Raw genomic sequence first — 21562 nt, 5'->3', positions numbered from 1 at the left:
ATGTGAATATTATCTCTTGTGCTTCTGCTCCGAGTCACCGCTGTATTTCCCCTGGTTTCCGGTTGTGATAAGTTCGCGTTTCGGTTGTCGTCGAGTTAGGTGTTCAGCATTCATCACCCCTCACCATTTCGTAGAGATTCATAGGAACTCATAGTTTTACTTTGAAGCGAACTCTGTAAATAACGCCACAGCGAAATTGTGTCTCACATGTAACCCGAGATCAGGGTTTTTCATTGCTCACGCGAAGGAGAAACGAATATTTGTGCAAGGCTGTTGTGTGCGTTTGACGTCTCGACTGTGTTTCGTGTTCCTAGTTCTCCTGGAAAACACACTGAAAACCGTCTCTCATGGTTCTTCTGTGGCCTGACGCCGACCAGACCAAACTTCTGCTTGGAAACGTAAGTTACGCCGATATAGTCCGTAACGTCTCGACGGTCTTCGGAGACTTTGGAAACTCCGCCGAGAGCACTCGATCTTTACCTTCATGTTTCCGCGATTGCTTCACCTTCATGTTTCTGCGATGGCCAAACTGTGTATTCGATCAATTTTTCCTTCCATGCATCTATCACCCCCCCCCCCCCACCTCTCTGTGCAGTGAACTTTCCCTCGATTGAGAGTCCATTGATAACGCCTCCGATCAGGGAGAATCGCGAGGAGGGAATCGGGGAAAATTATTTACAAAGGAGTCCTCACAAGATCTACGGTTCGCGTTGCGGGAAACATCTTTCTATACTCTATCGTGCGTCCCCCAGTCTCGACATTTGTGACTGGCCCATTCCTGAAACTACTTCAGTGGATGGAATAAATCTACGATCCCTCCTTATCGATATCGATGATTTCTACGAATCCGATGTCCCTCCGAGACTCCAGTTTTATGCAAGAGGTGGCGGGAGTCGAGTTCGCGCTCAGTCGCGCACATGGTGGAGCCCCCTGGCGAGCCAGGCCACAAACTCTGCTATGAAGCCGTTAACGAGGGAGCGCGCTCCCCCTCCCGAGCCCTATTCCGTTCGTCACCTAAGGGTTTTCGCGGGACGTTCAAGAAAGGCGCCCGCGTGCATTCTTCTTGTCACGATGCATCATAAGAATTACACGGAGCCGAGACTGGCACACATTCGTTGTAGTGCTCTGTGTACAGTTATCCGTCAAAAAACTGAGCCTACCGACTGAGCCTATCGGGGGAAGCGGACGTTTGAGTAAGCTCTCGTCAACGGAGCCATCAGAGCTCCCTTCCAAGGGCCCATGGGAGAGTCTATCGTGGGAGCGGAATTTCCCTATTGGAATGAAGCATATCGCTCATTCAAATGAGCGGTGAGCCCGAGTAAAACGGATCGCGGCTTTACGGTGGCGAGAGGATCCGGTCTTGTTGTCGCTAAGGAACTGAACCTCTCAGATCGAGGAAGAGCGCTTCGAATTATTATTGTAGGCCGATGATTCCACTTCCTCCAAGACGCAAGTACAGCGCGGAACGATCCATACGGCTGTTCTCGCGACTGAACACGATGAGCGACGCGGATCGATATCCTTTCCTGTCCTTGCAAGTGTATGAGAAAACTCGAGACTCTCTCGTCCTGGACAGGATCCGAGCTCTACACCCTCATCACCTAGGGTGATGCACATTCAGTGATCCCAGTTTTGGGAAAGTCTCGAAGTTTGAATGGAATGTGATCATCGCTACAAGAATCACGAAACAATCTTCGGAGGACGAATGATTACGTGCAGGGAAAATTTTGCTCGCGACGCTGCCCCGTGAGATGTTCGAGGGGTTGGGTCGATCCGAGCTCACGGGGGACTCTCTCTCCCAGTCTCAGAGCGCTCACCATAATTATTGTCAAGCGGGTTGATGCCTGAGAACGAGCGCTCTCTGAATTGTACAACCGCAAACTATTGTCCTACGGGTCGAAATTACGCAGATTACCATTCTATTCGTATTTGTACGGCGTAATCACTCGCGAGCAGATCGCCAATCAGCTATTGATTTGTGCTTTGACCGGTTCATAAGCGTCAAGCGAAGAATGCGTTTCTGAGCGGCCGACTTCCGCTTCCCGTGGCTCTCGCTCGTATTCAATTCTATCTGCAACGAGTATGTTTACTAAGTCTGGACGGGCGAGCTATCCAGTCTGTCTCTATGAGAGCGTCAGCAAGTCTGTGTTAATGTTACTTGTCTAAAAAAATATCCAAGCAGTTGCGGTGGCTGCAACGGCCGCTGCAACTGATGCTGATGCGACACATACGATCAGCTGAGATGAGAAAAATATTCACATCGCAAAAATCCGGAGTATACGAATTTAGAATCTTTTATCTAGTAGTCGATCGAGGGAAAACATAAATAGACTACTCGGAGGCCGAATCGGCACCAATGTGATCCTGTAGAATGTAGAGACTACATAGGTGCATGGGTGATAGGTCCGATACGTCACAGAGGAGCTCGGTTTTATGGTTTTTTCTTCTGTTTTATGGTTCGGATCTCGAGAATGTCGGTGAATGGCTGTCAGCTTGAGAGTGGCCGCTCAAGTGGTCAAGCAGGAGAGGGCAGTAGCGTCTGACTCAACCACCTCGTGGTCTACTCCAAGGTCATTGCGTCGATACATATTCGTGAAAGTCCTACGGAGGCTTCGGCCCATTCCTTACACTCTGGCTCATTTTGCTGTTACCCGGAAGTACCCTGCCCCTCATTCAGATCAGGTGCTCAACACACAACCTGTGCCACACTAGATTGTCCATATCGACGAATTCGTTGGCATGAGTGACTCTCGGGATGGCATTTCCTCTTCCTCCGCTATCAGAGGTTTTCGGACGTCTCGTGACCGGAGGATTGTCCATTGAGAGCGAGCAGATGCGAGATTCGGCGCGAGGCCGGGGAGACACGCTGAATGTTCTCCACCGCCACCGTGGCTCCCGCTTGCGCTTGGGGCGATCGCGCGCTCCGGGTCGGGAACCTGAAAGTTTCTGTTCTTCGGACTGAGCAACATCGGAAGCGTCAAAAAGCGGAGTCTCGTGTCGCGGGTGACTCGAGGCGCTCTTCAATTTTCATCGAAGAACGCTCGCCTCGAACGCTGCCAGTAGTCGGTATCGTGACGGATAACGTGGTGAATAGCCTGGCAAAGGCTATCTCCGGCCTCCCCGGAGACCCTGATGAGAATCCTGATGGGAATCGAAACTCCACGCTCGAAAGGTTTTCGGTGTTTCTTGCCACGTTTCGAGCTTAACCATGAGGCACGCTGACTTCTTGTTGCCCGTCTCGCCGGCTGCGTCGATGCGGTGCTCTTGACCTCCCGTGAATTGATTGAGTCGTCTCGAAATGGATCTGCATGCATCAAAGCAGCGGTCCGAACAGACATCAAAGTGGTAAACATATGCGATCGTAAAGAGCAGGGCGTTCGCAAGGGGAGGAACGTCTGCGATTCCAGGAGCGACATCGATAGCGGCCATCAGTGTTACGGTTGCGAGTCGATCGGATTATCAATTTCGTACAAGGAGTGGAATTAACAGCTCACGCTTCCGGCGATATCCACATTTGCGATGAATCGACACGTAACCGTGTTCAGAGAGCCCTTTCCTCGGGTTTCGATGCATTCCGAGCGGATCTCGGTGGTTTAGGAGTTGGTATAATCCAATAAATGTTTCATTTGATCCCTCCCTGTATTCGGTGGGACAAAGCGTTTCTAATTTGACGAGATGGCCAAATCATGGAGACCGACTACGCGGAACGAGCTACCCTGTCTCCCTGTTCCGTGAATTGACCTCGACGCTCGGACTGCGTAAGATCGGAAAATAGATTCATGAATAAATATATAGACTCAAAATCCGTTGACAGCAGTCGGGCTCCGGGTGATTGGCTCCAAGATTCCCCTACCCCTATCCTGCACGGTGGGAACCGGTGCTTTCGAGGGGATAGCGTATGAAGAGACGGCGAAAAGGAACTTATTCGGGCCTCGCCCCTCTTCTCCCCCATCACCCCTTCCCTCGTGCTTCTTCATCTTGACATTTCTCGCGACAGCAACGACGCGACGGTACTGTACGTTCTCCCCCCCTACCGGCCCCGCGCAATGCTCCAGCAGGCAACGGCAGCGGGTCGAACTCTTCCCCGTATTTGCTCAGTTGTTTACAGTAAACACGGCTGGCGCGGTGGTAGAGACCGCCGCTGCTTGCCTGGCGAGGAGGCTGGCGGGCCGCTTGCTGCTGCTGTCCGTGCTTTCGTCGCATAGACGATCGTTCGCTCCACGAGCCGAGTCGCTCTCTTCTCTTGTCTGTCAATCCCCTCGCTCTCAGACGGTCCCTTTCCATACAAACATTCGGCCTCTGGAACAACACAACTACTTTTTCGCAGATGCTACAGACACCGGCGCGAAGCAACAAGCGAGCCAGAGCATAGCCGACAGCTATTCAAACTTGACGCGGACTCTCTGAGCGTCATTCGGTGACGGCGGGCGTATAAGGCCCGGAAGAGGTTCTGTTAGTCTCCGAACAATCTGCAGGCTTTCGCCCACGTTGCTTGCGCGCGGAGTTTCTAGAAACCGAACAAGAGAAGTGCGTCGAAACTCATGGAGTCCGCGCGGTGCGGTGAAGTCCCCGGCAGGAACCTGCGGGGAAACCTGCCACAGGGTAGACTATCTGCGTGCTAGTGCGGAGTTCGGTGACTATGGTATTGAGGTGCTCATTAGCAACGAAACCGATTCGTTTCTTGTTATTAATGCTGGACAGGAGAAAGCCGTAGCAGCTCCTGGGAACTACCTGTGGAACCGTGCAGCGGTCTCGAAGTGTGTCGGTGTAAATTAATCTGTGATTACATCCAGTCCTCGCGATAAGTTTACCGCGGGAAAACTGAGTGCGAAACATTTTAGGACAATTATTCTAGTCATCGGTCGTCAGAAAAATCGAGTCGTCGGAGCGAAAATGACGTTACTCACAGTAAGTACCCCCTCTTCACCCCCGTTCCTTCCCCGCCCCGGGTCGCAGTCTCTCACCCGTATTTTGAAGCCGAAGACATTTGCCCCTCGCTTCCCCGCCCCCCCCCCCCACGCTTACTCGGAGAGCCCGCTCGATCGTTCCTCTATGCAACGACCGCGACGACTCTCATCGGTGACTTGACATGTGCTCGTACCCGTTCACTTTTTTGTGGAGAAAGCGGAGTGCAACCTACATAGTGATAAACGCCTAAGTACGAGTGGACGGAGCTTTTTTTTTTGAAAGAGACATTTCAGCTGTTTTAAGCAGCCGTAGCGGCGGCAGCGGCAGCAACGTAAGCACTGGCCCTCTCCACGATCGTATCGCTCCCTGTATCTCGAGTTACGCAATGGACGACCTCTACTCAGTCTCGAGAAATTGACCCGATGCGGCCAAAAGCGCCCAGAATGGATCTCGCGGCCACACTCCCACCTCGAGCGTGGCAGGGAGCGGCAATGCTGCAGAGTGTTGCAATCGAGGGGCCTATACTCAAAAATATTGAGCATTCTGCCGCACCCTATATAGGTGTTCCATGATATGGAGTCTCGAGTGAGCTAGCGCCGGAGCCTTTTTTTGTGTCCAAACTGAAGCTTACTGGGAATCTTGATAAAAAGACCGATAATAATGAGCGTCTACGAATATGCTTGGTCCGTATAAAGCACTTCCAAGCCGCTGGTAACCCCCAAGGTCGCTGTAGACGGACGTCGTGGCACCCAACGTTACGGCATCTACGGCCCGTTGTCACCGGCTTCAAGTGACTCGGGTCACTTTACAAGTCGTTATTCTCGATGACAGGGCTCAGTCTGTCAATAAAAACAATAACACGATCGGAATGAACAACGATAACCGGAGTACCGGGAGCCGCACCTTATGACTTATGGTCTTTAGGAGCGGTCTTATCAGAGCCGTCAAAATGTCTGGCTATCACGCCGGAAAAAAACGAAGAATTCTCCAGCGGAACTCGCTGAACCTTGAAACTTCCAAACCCTGCTGCCATCGAACCTCCACCAAACTAATTAGGCTGGATTTCCGTCAGTGAAGCCGACGAGCCCCGGCGGCTCGAAGGGATCACCTAGCGCCGACGCGGCTAAAAACAGAGAGTTCCAAAGGGAGAATCAGGATGCCAGAACGGAGCGGACCGGGGTCGAATTTTCGAAGAATTAAAAGTTTCTAAGGCTATCTCGCGGCCCCGATCGTCGAATCGACAATCTAGCAGCAGAAATAGATCAACGGCATTTCCTCTAATCTCGAGAGGACACTATTGAGGCTCCGGGCATCATAATAATCATTGCGAATCATACTGAACGAAAACAGCTGAGCCCATCAGCGCAGAAATGCCCTGTTTCGCCAGCTCCCAAGCTCTCGTTAAATTGAAGAGGACTTAAAAATGAGTCGGAATTTGAAATGTCCCGCATCATTATTACGAGCTACAAGTCAATGGAGTCCTCTGACCAACGACAACAGATTTATCGATTGAATGCTGATGTCACTGCTTGCGTCGCCGCCGGCTGCTCCGTCGGATCAGAGGCTACCGCTGGCAAAACGGCGAAAACACGAAACATCAAAAAACACTGCCACGACGACCGGAGCTACGGCAAATCACGTAACGTCTCGACCGAGCTCAGGAGCGACTGGTGAATTTCTGATGATGATGCTCAGACGATTCCATCGAACAAAACATCAATCCTGAGCTTCCGTTAGAGCACACGCGTGGCGCACTCCCATGCGATCTTCCAATCACCCGTCACTCGGTGGCTGGGCAGGCGGTCGACACTGGTTGGCGGCTCTGACGAGCCGAGTTTGAAGTGCGCCGACCGACGTTGCCCCGTTGTTGTTCCGAGTTTCGCAATGGTCTCGTCTGTCGTCTTTTTCTTTACCAGAACAACATATAGGATGAACGAACTGAACCGGGCGAGCACCGAACGAACCAAGCGGTGGACAGACAGACGAATGAACGGACCGACGGGCTGCTTCGTGTTGTTTACTCTGCTGGCTGGCTGCCTGTCTGCCCGGCTAGCTGCTTGGATGGCATTCGGGCAGCCAGGCTGGATGGCTGGCTGGCTGCAACGCAGGCTAGCTGCTTGTGTTTATCCTTCTCCCTCCACAAACAACGGCCTACTCCCGGCGTGGCCTCTAGCTAGCTCGCTCGCTCGTTCGCTAGCAACCAAGCAAGCAACCAAACAAGTCGGCAAGCAGGCAGGCCGACAAGCAAGCAGGCCAGTCATCCAGCAAGGCAGCCTCCCTGCAAAGCTTCCTCGTGTCGTGTAAAAGACGAAGTAAAGAAAAAAACTTATGCTTCTAAGAGTTTCTCCCCTCGGCCAGTCGTGGGGCTCCCGTACAGTCTCGCGCAAAATTTCTCATTCCACATCCCAGTCTTGACCGATAATGATTATTGTGGCAGTCCACCGGAAGGCTCGAGCAGGAATCAGATTCCTACGCCTAGGAGCTGAGATCAGCTGATTGTCTTCTGGGGGAAAGGGACGACATTGCGCCGAAAGGTTGATGAATGGAGACTCGTAGGTCCTTCCTTCCTCCAAGCTCTGAATGATCAAGTGTCAGCGAGAAGAGAGGAAATGTCAAGGTCAACTTTAAGGTGGCACCTGGCAAATAAATTAGGAGCATGATTTCTTCTGCGCGCGGTCGGTGAAGCGACGCCGATCCGAAATCTGCGGAGGGGTGAATTCGGTTCCTCCTGCAGAGAATATCCTTGACAGGTGGTTGTTTTTAGACGGACCCGAAGGGTGAAATAATGCTGATTGCCATCTTTTTTTTCCACTATTCATCCCCTTCATCTGCCGGCCGCTTGACTTCCGTCGATCCGCGATACTCGGCAGAAATACTCCCTGCCCCCGCCCCCACTGTCCCTTTGACTGTAGGGTTCATGGCAGTAGTGAATGCGATCCCACTAGTGGTAGATATTTCGTTGTCGGTGTTGTTGCCGGCGTCTCTGTCGCCGCTGCGACTGTTGTTGTTATTGCTGATGCTTTCGATGTTGTTGTTCTTGCTGTCGTTGTTGCCGCCCTCGCCGTTCCATTGAAGGGTCTTCAATGCAGCAGCAGCGGCGGCGGCAGCTGAGTCGAGGTCTGTTGTGCTGGGCTGGGTGTTGTTGGGTCGTGTGTGTTTGTGTTTGTGATGTTTATATTGTGTGTTTACCCACGGGGCCCTTGTCTATTCTGCGCGACGCTGTTCTCGTTCTCGCTGCTGCCGTCGTTCAGAGAAGCCTCCCATATCGACTAGGCCCTCTGATCGGACTGACCATCGGTCACGGCTCGATCACGAGGTTTGCGGATCACTTGGGCCCCGCTCAGTTAGCGAGGTGGACTCTCGCATCGATTTCAAGTGATTTTTCCCTCCACACCCACCTGCTTCAAAGGGATCGAAAATCCTCAGGTCGATCGGTGCCGGAGTCGGGACCCACACCGAGAACTCGAGTTCCTTCCTCTCGGAGAATTCGGAATTCTAAAACATCTGACTCGTTATTGAATATTCCATGAGCTTCCATGAAACTGACGGGAATATATCCTGAGCCGTCCGGTAGAGCGACCTCGAGATTCTATCCGATCGGAATTAGGTGATAAGTGACGGGGTCGTTTTTCCGCCTCTAGAAACACTATGGGAAAGCGGAGCTATCGAAGACAGCATCCGAGCTTCGGCCTCTGTTTGGAAGTCCGACATTCACTTATTGGACCGACATCGAGGGCTGACAGAAAGAATTTCTCAACACTAGCCGTTTGGAAGTGATACGAGCCTCGAGATCCGACATCCCGAGGAAGAGAGAAGGCCGATTCGGATCATTGAGAATCCTACCGTCTTGTCCAGCAGGCCTGGCGGCTGCTTGCTTGGGAAGGAGGCTAGAGATGCCATCGGAGAAAGATGGTGTTTATTTATTTTTGATTCGACGCGACTTGTTGATGAGCACGATTCTTGAGCGAACACGGTCCCCGAACAGCTAACTGGCTGGCCAGCAGTCTGGTTTGCCGCTCGGTCTAGCACTCGCTAGCACCATCGCTCACCGTTCATCGGGCTTCTCTCCGTAAGCTACCATGCAAGCTTCACAGATCACGAACACTAGACGCTCGCTCGACGTCGACCGTCGAGCCCTCCATAATTTAAGAGATCAATGATTACCGGATACCGCTTCCATCCTGAAAGAGTTGATGTATGTAGATGTGTAGCTGGAGGAATCCGGTGCAGCGAGACCGAGGAAGCTTTGGCGATGAGCAGAAGAATCTCTGGGACACCTTGCCTGGAACACCTTTCCGAAAACCTTCGGGGACTGTTCCGGAAGACTGTTCCCGGGAAAAGTCAATGCGTACCGTAGAGGAGCGCTCAGAATGACGCGGGATCATTATTTCTCTGTTTCCATTGCAGGAAGATGAACGCATGATGGAGCATGAGGGAACATTGGAGACGGAGCCCGGCCACGCGATCAACTTAAGCACTTCTACGTCTTCAAGTGTGGCGCCTTCGTCCCCACCTTGCTCTCAAACCAACTTGATGGGAGGTGACAGTTCTCCACACACCACTGACCTCTCTGGAAGACAAGTGAGTGCAGTAGATTCGAATGAGAGCTCGTAGACACATTATCGATCCCGAAGAGAAACGGGCGGGAAAGCCGTCGGAAAAAGCTCACGGGAGAAGAGTGAGCGTCTCGAGTTCAGGATTCACTTTGATCGGGAACAAGTGGGTTCCGTTGAGGGATTATAAATGTGAGCAGGCTAAAGACGGAATCATTTCCGGGACGCTATCCGCCCCGACAGAAGCCCAACACGTCAAGTTACGAGGCAGATATCAAATTCTGACGATAACAACAATCAATAGTGTCGTTTATCGATCATGTAAAGGACGCGCGTTATACTGACGTCCGTCTCCCAGCGACCACGCAGCCATCCAAACTGCAGGCAGACAGGCAGGCAGTCAGTAAGGATCGTGTTGGCTTAACCCAAAACATCGGGGCGTTAACGTTTTTTTACGTCGACCGCTTTTCCTAGAATGTTTACGACTCATACAAACCCACACGAAAACACATATATACACTTACTCCGCAGAGCCAGACATAGCCGAAAAAACACGCGACAGACAAACACAAACACCAGCTTCGACTTTTTGTTGTTCGAACGTCGTTTCGACAAACTCTGGGATATTCATTTTTTCATTCTTTCAATTTCCACTCCTTGGTGGCATGCCGGCCGCTATTGAGCTACGATCGCTTCCCATGAATGTTGTGGAGATTGTCACCTTCGGCGGCCTCTTCTGCCTGTAGCAAGTGACTGTCCGTAAATTCAGTAGCCGGCGGACGAACCCTGGGAATCGCTGCGTCCCCATGAGTCGATCTCTGTGCTCCTGATAACATGGAGGTGCAATCTGAGAGTCGAGAGAACGATTCGCGATTGGATTAATATTTGTCAGGAGACTGAACCATTGATTGGTGACGACGCAGGATGGTCCTTTGGCAGGACTCTGAGAGGCTTCGCGCCGTCGCTCGCGATACCAACGCGTCGAGCGTTGCCGTTGCTGCAGTCTACAGACGAGTTCTCTATTTTTCCGTGTGTCGTTGTTGTTGTTTGTTGTCTAAACAGAATGCGGGAACGCGTACGCCGTGGTTCTTCCGTGCGCCCGACGGCTCGTCCGTAGATACTCGAGTCCCTCGATTTGTCAGCTCTTTTGGTGAACTTCGACAACCTCATTTCGTGCTGTCGTTGTTGCTGCCTTTGCCGCCATCGCGCCGTTATTGTTGTTGTTGTCGCTGTTGTTGTTTCCGACAGGCAAACCATCCGCTAGCCTTCGCTATCGGAGCTGAATTGACAGAACTCTCGTGGAAGTTGGCATCACTACAGCAACCACAATGACATCAACAACAACGACAACAACAACCAGCAGCAAAACCGCCGTAGACTTGTATTGCTGTTTACCAGTTGTTGTTGTCGTCGATAGCGTCAGTCGACGGGTGATGTGGTTTCTCGTTGTTAACGACAACAGCGGCGGTAAGAACTTGACGACGACGACGACGACTATGAAGAATAACCGAAACGGGGCTCCGAAAAAGGCGGCAGCCGACAAATATTGGTCGTCGTTCCAATGAAGCGCGGCTAGTCAGCCGTCATACGAACAAACCTAGCGACGAGTAGACAGCTAGCACCAAAACGGCAGACAAACGCAAAGACCGAAGAAAGGACACACCGACAGACAAACTCGCAACGGAGCAAACAAACTCTCCTTGTTGACCAAAGTCAGCGCGGCATGTTTTGGCGTTCGCTTGCTTACTTACCAGCCAGCCAGGCTCGCTGTGTTTTCCGAACGCGACATGCAGCTAACAATTGCAAAAACAGCCCTAACAGCAATCCACGCACATCGTGGCAGTCAACTTCTCGTCTTCCCGGCTAAATAATCTCGACAGTATTCGAGGCGTTTTGGCGAAGCTCTCGAATCGTCGTCGCCATTCTCAATAATCCATGCCCACGGCTATTTTTGCTCATCGACATCCCTTTTTTCATGTTCGCTGTGTTTTAATATGTTCATCCGTGTCGACCTAGTGGCTGGCTGAGCCGATCTAGAGCTCGTCCCGCTCGGCCTCGCCGCCAAACCAATTCACATCACGTGAACGATTAGAAAGCGAACCATTCCGATAAGTTCACGAGCTCAACTTCCATTTGCGAGACTCCAATTTGATCCGACAAGCCACTCAGACCGAGTGCTCAGCGGCGCGCGGGTAGGCAGAGTCTTCGGGATGGAAGAGTGAGATCGGCGGCAACGTGCTGCTGGGCGTGCGACGCGACGTTATTATACCAACCGATCATGCAGCCATCTGGTTATGCGTATCCATTTTATGCGGAGCCTTCGATGGCTCTGGTATGGTGATGATTCGAATGGCGACATTATTCATCGTTTTCACTACGTACGGCGGTGGCTCACGAGTTCGGGGTGTATCGTCGCTTCTCGATTTATCGCATTGTTACCTAAAACCGAAAGAAAATTCGCGAGTACAAGCACGACCGGGGGATACCGAGCCTCTGGGGGACTTATTTTTTCCAAGCGACATGTCCCGGACTGCACAACGCAGATCCGTGGGTGGGGAATTAGGGCGACGCGTCGCCCGTATCCACAAGAAGCAAAGGCTACCGCTCTAATCATCATCATCATGATGAAGAGCTAACATCAGCCGTCGGTGAACTCTACGGAGGAGTAATGACGCCCGCGCTCACTTGCGGCCATGACGTCACGGGGAGTCGATGAAGAGATGAGCAAGATGTGGCCTCGTTTTTTGTGCTGGAACATCGCACGACATGTGCTCGTTTGTAAGTAACTCCGCATCGACTGGGCTCTGACGTGAGGTCCTCCCTCCTGTCGGCTAAGCATGTGGTCACCTTGGCTCATGTTGGTCTCAACCCGTGCTCTCCGCGCCGCCGGTGCTGAGCGAGTCTACGGCCCGGATGTTGATTGCCGTGGTCGGCTGCGGTCAGCTGTGGTCGGTGTTAATTACGCTCGGCGAATACAAAAACACCTCCCATATCGTAAGCGGCTCCTGCGCGCCGACATCGGGTCTCTGCCGTGGAGTTCTTTCGTAGCGTCCGCTCTCGGAAGCTCTTGCTTCGGATGCTTCGACGTTTAGACGCTGAATCGGATAAGTAGCGAGCACAGCCGGACCGCTACGGGGGCTAGGGGAACCGAGGAGCCCGATGAAGCCTCCTATCGCCCAGGGCTTCGGAGCGCTGATCATCATCATTGATAAATAATTATTCGTGTATATTCATGAATAGCTAGAGATGGCTCGTGACCGAATGAATCGAGAGCGGAAATTACTGATTTATAAACAAATCGAAGCGGAGGATCGCGTTGCTCTGACATCGCTGGCAGTTGAGACGGTCGCGGCGGCGCCGGCTGCGTCGCGGGTGCATTGCTACTCTAGTTTCTTCCGAGTGAGCGCGATGGTTAAAGCCGGAGAGAAATTGTATACAACCCGAAACCGGAGTTCAAGTTGCTCGATGGTTTTCGTGTTATTTTTCGCTCCTTCTTCCCGTTTTCGGCTGCCACTTGAGCGGTTGATTGACCTAACCTAGACTAGTTCAACGCCCCTGTTAGTCGATGCTGCAGGACGCTGTTGCTTGTCCGTATTCGCGTCGGAAGCCTTTGGTCAGGAAAGTCCACGACGGTATACGTGCTCAGTGATTCCGAGTCCAGTTCCGGATACCGCTTCTGAATGTTTCACGAAACGAATCCGCGCTGCGACTTCTTTCTCTGGGATTCGCGATCCCAGATGGTGAGTTACGCTTGTTTTCGCTCGCCTCGCCTGTCCGAGGGAGCTCCTTAGAAATTGGGTACTGTTCTCCAAGAGAAATCTGTGTACGTACCTCGATTCGTTGAAGTAAAGTCTATACTAGATATGTCACAAGGTTGCGCTCCAGATCCTGATGAGCTTCGCAATCAGCTCCATTCCACGGGGTGAGAATTTGGGTGGTGAGGGGCGGGCTGTGTATGCCGTTGCTTATTCGAACGCCAGGACGTCATTAATGTCCCCTTTTGGCGCGACCCGAGCGATACGGTCGGAAGAGGGATCGAATTCGGGTATTTTTTATCTTGCCAGCCATGAGGGTGGTGTCGGGAAAAAATTCTGCGCAAAGTGTCGCTCGGGTGGCTATTCGAACGAACGCTCGGCGGTGGCGCACGAGAGACAAACAGAGGGAGGCCACTCAGGGGAAAAAAGCGGCATCATGTAGGGAGGGGGCTTAATGTACGCCGATATCATACAGCCGCCCGCCTGCCTGCATGCATTCGAGGGTGCATGCGAAACATGACGATCGATCAGAGAGACTCAAACCGAATCATCATTCGCCCCGCCAATTTCGACAGAGTCATGGTCATTGCTTTTCCTTTAGCGGGTCGAAGTGAGCTTTTATTGGGCTGCATTGAGAATTTGATGAGTGTAACCTCTCGTTACGTCGAGGCTCTTCGCTCCACCTCCCCTAATGAACCGATTCGTGCTCCGTTCGCGTCGAGCTCCTTTATACGGTATACTTGTTGCTCGGCTCACCACGAAAATTCGTGTTAAGACCTCGTGGTATGAATATCAGACACGTATGATGACAGTTTAATGTCCATCGTCGTTCCGGAGTCTTATCGCGAGGGAAGCTCATGTCCGGTCCGATTTCCGCAGAATTTCATTCCGAGCCTCGTCCGTGCCCCTGTGATATCTGAAAAACCTGGAGAGATTGCCTCTATTCTCTCGATGCTCTGTTTGGGACAAAACTGGAACGAGGTCCCCATGAACCCTCTGACCCGAGCTGCCGCCTACTCGCGCTCTCCGCGTCCCGTCTCCGGGAGCAATGCCTTCTGCCATTTAGGTGTATACGAGGAATTCTGGAATACTCAGATGGATGGCATCCAATCCATCGGAAGATCTAACCGAGCCCTTGGTGAAAAACAGAACGAGTTTTCGCACGGACAAGAGACTCCACGAAACACGAAGAGCTGATCCAATTGATTTCTGCTGGGAGCGATTTTTTGTCTGAGCACAATCCGTCAGAAAATCCGTAGCGAAAGTAGAAACAAAATTACAAAGGGCCACTGCCACAGCGGTAGCGGCGGAAGCGGCGGCGGTGGTGGCAGTGGCACCAGCAACAACAACAACGCGGACAAACAACAAGAACAGAGTAATTGTCGTTCGAGGCCACTGACGGCCGACCGGCAAACATCGGAATATTACGCATTGCTGCATCAGAATTTCTTCTGAATGACGTACCCTACGAACGAACGAACGAACGAACGAACACACACAGGCAACTGCCCAACAGGCCGGCCCTCCTCGTCTCGTTTGCGACTATCGAATTGTTTGTTTTACCCCTTATTGTCTCCGTTGTTTTCGATGATGCTGATTTCATGCCTGCCAAGCGAGGTGTCGTCGTTCCTGGCGTGGATTCCGATCAGATGTACAAGAGTTGACGATGCTTTCATCGATCCGACGACTACACGTCGTTTGATCCCTGTTCCTGATTCTCCCCATATGGATTTAAGTGAGGGAATCGCTCCAAGACTTCATGCTCCGGAACCGACTCGGGCTCTGCGGTTCGAGCAGGAGGAGAGGTTCGCTTTTTGAACTGAGAATCAGGGAGCAATCACATATGAGCGGATAGCACTCCGACAATCACGGAGTCGACCCGCAGTGATCGATCGAATAGTCCGTCCCAAAACCCCAAAAAAACGTATGATTCGTGATGAAAAAAACAGCCATAGATCTGCGGCGATATCCGTCGCTCGATTTTAAATACTACCCCCGTCTCTGACCAACGTCTGTTTGTGTTTTTCGCTCTCAGGCCGAGGGCTGATTGTACAGTCTGTCTCGGGTTCTCACTTGTTTATTCGTTTGTTTGTGTTTTTGTTTATGTTTTTCTAAGCCGATGCCGTCGGCATTCCTTCGGCTCGCCACTCGCACTCCGTGCCTGAGCGAAGGCAATTGAGGCTTATATGAAAGCTCTTGGTTTGTTTACCGCGGGCTCTGCTGTAATTGAAGGCCAAAACAACAACAAAAGCAACGGTGGCGACCACGGCTCCGTAGGCGATCGCGATACACTAAAGCCGTGTCGACGACAACGACGAAGGAATGATCAGCGGCAACGTCTATAGGGATTATATACTAGAATTGCGAACAGCAGCAATATTCTGATTTTAGAAAAAAACACGAAGTCTCGATACGGGTCGGACGACCGGTCGCAAGACGGGTCGTTCGGAATGATCGATGAGACTGTCGTTCTCTCCCAGACTGCCGGGAGATTTCGCTGGAAAGTCACGGGGAAATCGGGAGCAAACCACGGGAAGAAAGTGTCCCGTACCAAGGGCCTCACGGCCAACCATTCTCGCCTATCCGCGCTCACTGGACGGAGCGTCCTAGCCTCGAAAGATCAATTTTCTTGCACGGAGGCAACGGGCGAGTTCTGCCGTTTCTGGAGGACCGAAATCATTTGATATCCGATTGACTGGTGGATTGCTGTCGCAGGCACAGGGGTGGAACATTCTCGAGCGAGTTCTTCTTTTCCCTCCTCGATATTTCACCTTTGGTTCAGAACAGTTCTTTCTCGTACACTGGGTCTTTTCGTGTTGTCGTCTCCCCGCTCTCTCTCTCGAGTCTGGGACTTTCTCAGCTGATGTCTGTCGCGGTTACCGCTGGTGTACCGTGGCAATTAGGAACAGAAATGAGGTCCTGAATATACAGGTCTCGAATTAAGATAGACGTCCGTCGTACCTAATGAGTTGTGCAAACTCTTAGGAATATTTTCGCCCCGAGTCAGTCTTCTCGGAGCGAGTGACAAACTCTGTCTAATAAAGTGTCTCTCACTTCCAGAGTCCCCTGGCCATCAAAGCCTGGTCTCCGACGAGTGCGGCCGACACAGCCGAAAAGTCGGCAGTTCTCTCATCTCTGATTCAGAGCGCCGGAGGTCAACTGGACGGCATCAACGGACTCTCAATGAAGAGACCAATTTCCCCTCAGAGTTTACTCATGAACACATTGGCCCAACAGCAGCAAGTGCGGCAGCTCGTCGAAAACCTGAACCTGAACCCCCAGCAGATAAACCACTTGTTCCAACAGCAATCACTGCAGCTGCTGCAACAACAGCAACAGGTGAGTGTGAGATCCGACCTTTCGGTATAGGTACCCCGATCCCCGTGGCGTCTGATCGGATCCCTTACTCCGCGATGAATTCACGCAGTCGGAGTCTTCAGTTTCAATGCGAGCTGGTTTTGAGAAAATTTTCCTCCGCTCTTTCCAGCACACTCAGCAACAGTTCCAGGAGCAGTTGCAGCTGAATGTCATGCAACAAACACAGGTGTTTCAACAGTTGCAACAGTTGCAGCAGCAGTGCAACAAGAGCCATGGTAGAGATGGGAGCGAACGCGAACGAATACTCCAGGTTCAGCAACAACACTTGGCCGAGCAACAGCAGCAGCTCATTCAGCAGCTGCAAATGTCGCACAGAGGATACTTGTTCAACGTGCCTGGTCTGATGAACTTCAACCACCAGTCGGAGCAGCAGCAGCAGCAGGATCGAGAACAGAGAGACATGTTAGGAAGCGAACGGGAACGGGACACAAATCGGAGAAGTCCGTCAAACGTGAACACGACAGCAGCAGTCAATGGATCCGGCCATTCTACCAATGTTCAGCAATCGGATCATCGAACGTCTCGCGAAACGCATCGCGGTAGTCAGCTAGCAGCAGCGAATGCGAATGGCGTTAGTTCAGCTGTTCAACTTCAGAACAGCTCCAGTGGAGGAGCGGCAACACCGCAGGCTCAATCTCAGCAGCAGCACTCCCTCAACAGCGGTGCTGTGTTACCAAATAGCAACAACAATATCAGCAACAACAACAGCAACAACAATCAGTCGGTTACGCTAGACGGCGTAGGAGGTAATGGCGGCAACAACAACGGTGTTGGTGGTTCGACCAACACCGCGGGTTCGGCCTCAACGTCCACGTCGTCCCCGTACCATTCACAAACACAGACGCAGTCAGGGAAGGAGGAGAAGTCTTCCAGTGCCAGTAACCCCGTGAGTACCGTGAGCAGTCTGAGTAGCCTGAGCATGAGCCTCAACAACAGCCACAGCAACAACAACAACAACGGCCTCAGCAACAGTATCAACAACATGCACCCAAGCAACAACCTCAGCAACAACCCAAATAGCAACCAAAACAATAAAGACTCGCGGTCGGGTACGCCCGCGGTCCTAAGTCACCATTCCCTATATGGGCACGGTGTTTGCAAGTGGCCAGGATGCGAAGCGGAATGCGCAGATCTCGGAGCCTTCAGTAAGCACCTAAACCTCGAACATCAACTCGACGACCGTTCAACGGCGCAAGCTCGCGTTCAAATGCAGGTCGTCAGCCAGCTCGAGCTGCAGCTCGAGAAAGAGAAGAACCGACTCGAGGCAATGATGGCTCACCTGCATTTGGGTGGGGCGCAATCAAATTCGTCAGCGGCGGCGGCGGCAACGGCAGCCTCGTTGTTGTCGTCGCCGTCGTTGTTGGCGTTGACGTCATCGCAATCATCATCATCGCACGCCGCGACGTCAATCAACAAGAATAACGGTTCCTCGGTGATGGCAGGCGGCAGTAGCGCGAACGTCAACAGCGCCAACAACTGCCTCGCCTCGGCAGCTGCGGCAGCAGCGGCAGCGAAAGCCCTACAATCGACCCAGGATTTGCTGCGGTGCGGAAATGAGTCCAAGCCAGCCATATCTTCTCCGCAGACCCCCAACCCCGTGTCTCCTTCACCACCCCCTTCCTTGAATCCCAACCTACTCCGCTTCCCCCAAATCCCAAATCCTCATTCCTTGCCTCCACCGTCGGTCAAGAACAGTCGCCGTCTCAGTGACAAAGGCTCTCTGTCGATGGTGGCCTACAACGACCCACAGAACTTCCCCGATTCCCCGATGCGAAGAAGGGTCGCGGAGAGAGCTAACTTGGATATCACTGAAGGTGAGCCCAACTCCTTCTACCCTCCCCGTCCCCCTTCCTCGAAGCGTCGAGCTCCCCGAAAATCGAGGGAAGAGAGGCCGACCCTCGGGTCGGATGCGAAAACAGAATTTTCGGCCCCTGACAGCACGAGTTTCCCCTTTCCAGAAATCCAACGCAATCGCGAATTCTACAAATCATCTGACGTACGACCTCCGTTCACGTACGCCTCTCTGATCAGGCAGGCGATCATGGAATCGCCCGATAAGCAGCTCACTCTCAACGAGATTTATAACTGGTTCCAGAATACGTTCTGCTACTTCCGTCGGAATGCTGCGACTTGGAAGGTACGTGGAGCAACCTGGAAGGCACGTTTTCTTCTTTACTTTTTTTGTTCTGACGTTTATATACAAGCGACATATATTCTACCGACATATGACCCTCCCCAACGTTGAGTTGTCCGTTGATCTCCTCCCCAATTAAGCCGGTAGGCGGACATGTTAAACATGCAATTCCTACTCCACAGAATGCGGTGAGACACAACTTAAGCCTTCACAAATGCTTTATGCGAGTAGAAAATGTTAAAGGGGCGGTTTGGACAGTCGATGAAATCGAATTCTATAAACGAAGACCCCAACGACTTCAGGACAGGATTGCCGGGTGAGACTTCGCCTCCGAGCGGTTTTCGGGGCGAGGTCGAACTCTTGAATTAGTGGCTCACATTCACCTACACCTCTGACACCTGTCGAAAAAAGAATGCCTCATACCATTCGTCGACTCATCCGTATGATACGAATTGCGGTGGAAAATCCTCTAGAGAGATCACTCACAGTAAAGGCTCATCTCCCGACTCACACGAAGCACAAACACCTCGTAGATAGAGGCATGAATTGCAGGCACTCCCGCAAGGCAGCGATGAGAGCAACATTTTTTCCAAAAATCATCGAAACCCAATATCGATATGGGAATTTTCTCGACCAGTTCGAGTTCACCGGTTTAATTATCCCCGTCACGCGGTCGTACACCCTAACGCCAACGGCGGAACTAACTCCGTTCACTCATTACGCACAGAACGCCATTCGTACGAATCTTTCGCTGCACAAATGCTTCGTCCGCTTCGAGGACGATTTCGGTTCCTTCTGGATGGTAGACGATAATGAATTTGTCAAGCGGCGTCACCTGAATCGTGGTCGACCGAAACGCTTCGGTCCCCAACAATCGGATTCGATCGTTCAGTCCGAGGGAGCTCTTGAGTAAGAAATGATAACGGTGGAACGTTATCTTTTGATTCCCGTCGATCGGGGGACGGGTCATTTCATTCCCCGATGTACGCGCGGTGCTTTAGGCCCCGCTAGAACCCCGTGTTAGGCGGGCAAGCATCGGAACTCTGGAAACTCGTCGGATTGGGAACACACCAACTCGGAGAAAATTCTGTGCATGCATCGAATTCGTGATGCATTTGCTCTCGTTCTGGAAACGAACACTAGCGTCTCTTGCTGTAGTTTCCCCCACGCTCTACCCGCGCTTACCTACACCCGACTCGCTTTTTAGTTGAGGGAAAGAAAAACAATTATTAGAAAGTCGGAGCCGACTTATCGAAACCCCGCAACCCATTGAACATCAGTTCTGCTTAGGGAACCTGAACTTTGACGAGATGTGATTCGATTTGAATTCATCTCGATACTTGCTAGACTCGGTGAGCGCTCGATATATCGGCTGAGTGAGTCGTAGATAGCTGCATTGTGTTGACGCTTTGGAATTCATGCCTGCTACATAGTAATTCACAGCCACTAGTTCTGAGGGTTCGTCCTCGCCAGGTTTGTGTAGAATTTTCATGTATACGGAAAGAGATCGTGAACTTGTAGCTTAAACTCCCTCACGAACGTCGAGGGAGTCGGTTTTGTGCGTAGTGGCATTTTTCCTCCCGATCGATCCCACTAAGTGATTTTCTTTTCCACGACAGAGGTGGCGATGAGCATCAGATGTCCCCTGGAAGTACACCTCTCAGGGGCGGCCTCTCCTCGAGACAAGTTCGAAGTCCTACACTGACGAATAGCCTTTACGGCGACCACCTCAGCTCCCTTCATGTAAGCTTCGCGTTTTTGCCCCCTTGCCTCCGCAGCCATGAATATTCCTCGCGCAAACCGCAGCCCCCCGAGCCCGACCATGTGATTCGGAGAACGTGCCGCGCTCGTCCTACTGCCCGATGGGCAACGATTGATTGGCGGCACGGCGACGATGAAGCATCGGTCGATGCCACATGAGAAATGGTCGTTAACATAAAATCGTTTCAGGCCGCTTTGGCCGAGAGTAACCTATCGTTCCTATCGGCGGCTATGCAGGCCGGTGCGCCACCTTCCATGGCGAGCTCACCCCTGCTAATGACGCCTACCTCAACGGCTTTGTCAATGAGCGACGCCGAGCGCATAATGATGTCCGTGATGGAGCTCGGCCGCCATGACCCTGCCTTGGTTAAAAACGGTCCTAGCCCTGTGAGCCTCGTCCAGCAGGCAAATGGTACCTCGAATAACCATTCGGAAAAGCAAAACATCAAGCAGGCAAGTATTGTTTCCGCGAGCCTTCGCTTAACCAAACGAAGAATCATCACGTAGCCTCTCGAGCCCCTGTCCCTCCCTCGTTTCCATCGAAGTCAGTATCACGAAGGTTCCTAATGTCGATTCTCGTGCTCGTTCCTCAGGAACCCATGGAATGTTCCGTCGGGGGCCCAGATAGTCCCCCTGCCTCGGGAAGCGATCCCCGCTCACCCAGGTCCCCACGGTCCCCCTTACCGATGATGACAGAACCATCGTCTGACAACGAGATGAGAGAAGACGATGATGCTCCTCCCCTACAACTGAAGAGAGAATTCCATGAAAGCCCTACGGCCTCAGCGGAAGCCGAGGATCTGTCGCTATCATCGGAGCCGGCGAACATTTCGTGAAAAGTACTTCAACATTTATTTCGTCGAAAATCAGATCCGATAAATTGTCGACCCGATGGGGATAAGAGGAGGAGACTCCGCGACGGAGCTTGATTGAACGAAAGGGTTTCGGTCGATCAGTTAATCACGGCTCCGATTCGCCCCCCCCCCCCCCAGTGATAGTCGACATTCTGTGCCGCATATCTCTCATCTCCGGACATGGTTCTCGGTCATCTACATACATCAAATCTCATCTAC

At 52.1% G+C, this 21562-nt stretch overlaps 1 protein-coding gene across 1 annotated transcript; it reads left to right on the top strand.

Annotated features, from left to right (window-relative positions):
- Window positions 1-347: 347 nt before the first annotated feature.
- Window positions 348-21325, top strand: LOC100899476 (forkhead box protein P2-like). The gene is made up of 11 exons (XM_029112301.1): window positions 348-398; window positions 9316-9489; window positions 16277-16561; window positions 16704-17565; window positions 17632-18408; window positions 18553-18731; window positions 18911-18916; window positions 19456-19637; window positions 20348-20471; window positions 20679-20942; window positions 21083-21325. The coding sequence occupies exons 1-11, from the start codon at window positions 348-350 to the stop codon at window positions 21323-21325; spliced, it is 3147 nt and encodes a 1048-aa protein (XP_028968134.1).
- Window positions 21326-21562: the final 237 nt, after the last annotated feature.

The sequence above is a fragment of the Galendromus occidentalis genome, unplaced genomic scaffold, assembly GCF_000255335.2.
Source record: "Galendromus occidentalis unplaced genomic scaffold, Mocc_1.1 scf7180000077488, whole genome shotgun sequence".
Classification (NCBI taxonomy): Eukaryota; Metazoa; Arthropoda; class Arachnida; order Mesostigmata; family Phytoseiidae; genus Galendromus; species Galendromus occidentalis.
The sequence above is the reverse complement of the archived record's forward strand: the minus strand, read 5'-3'. Positions and strand labels throughout refer to the sequence as shown.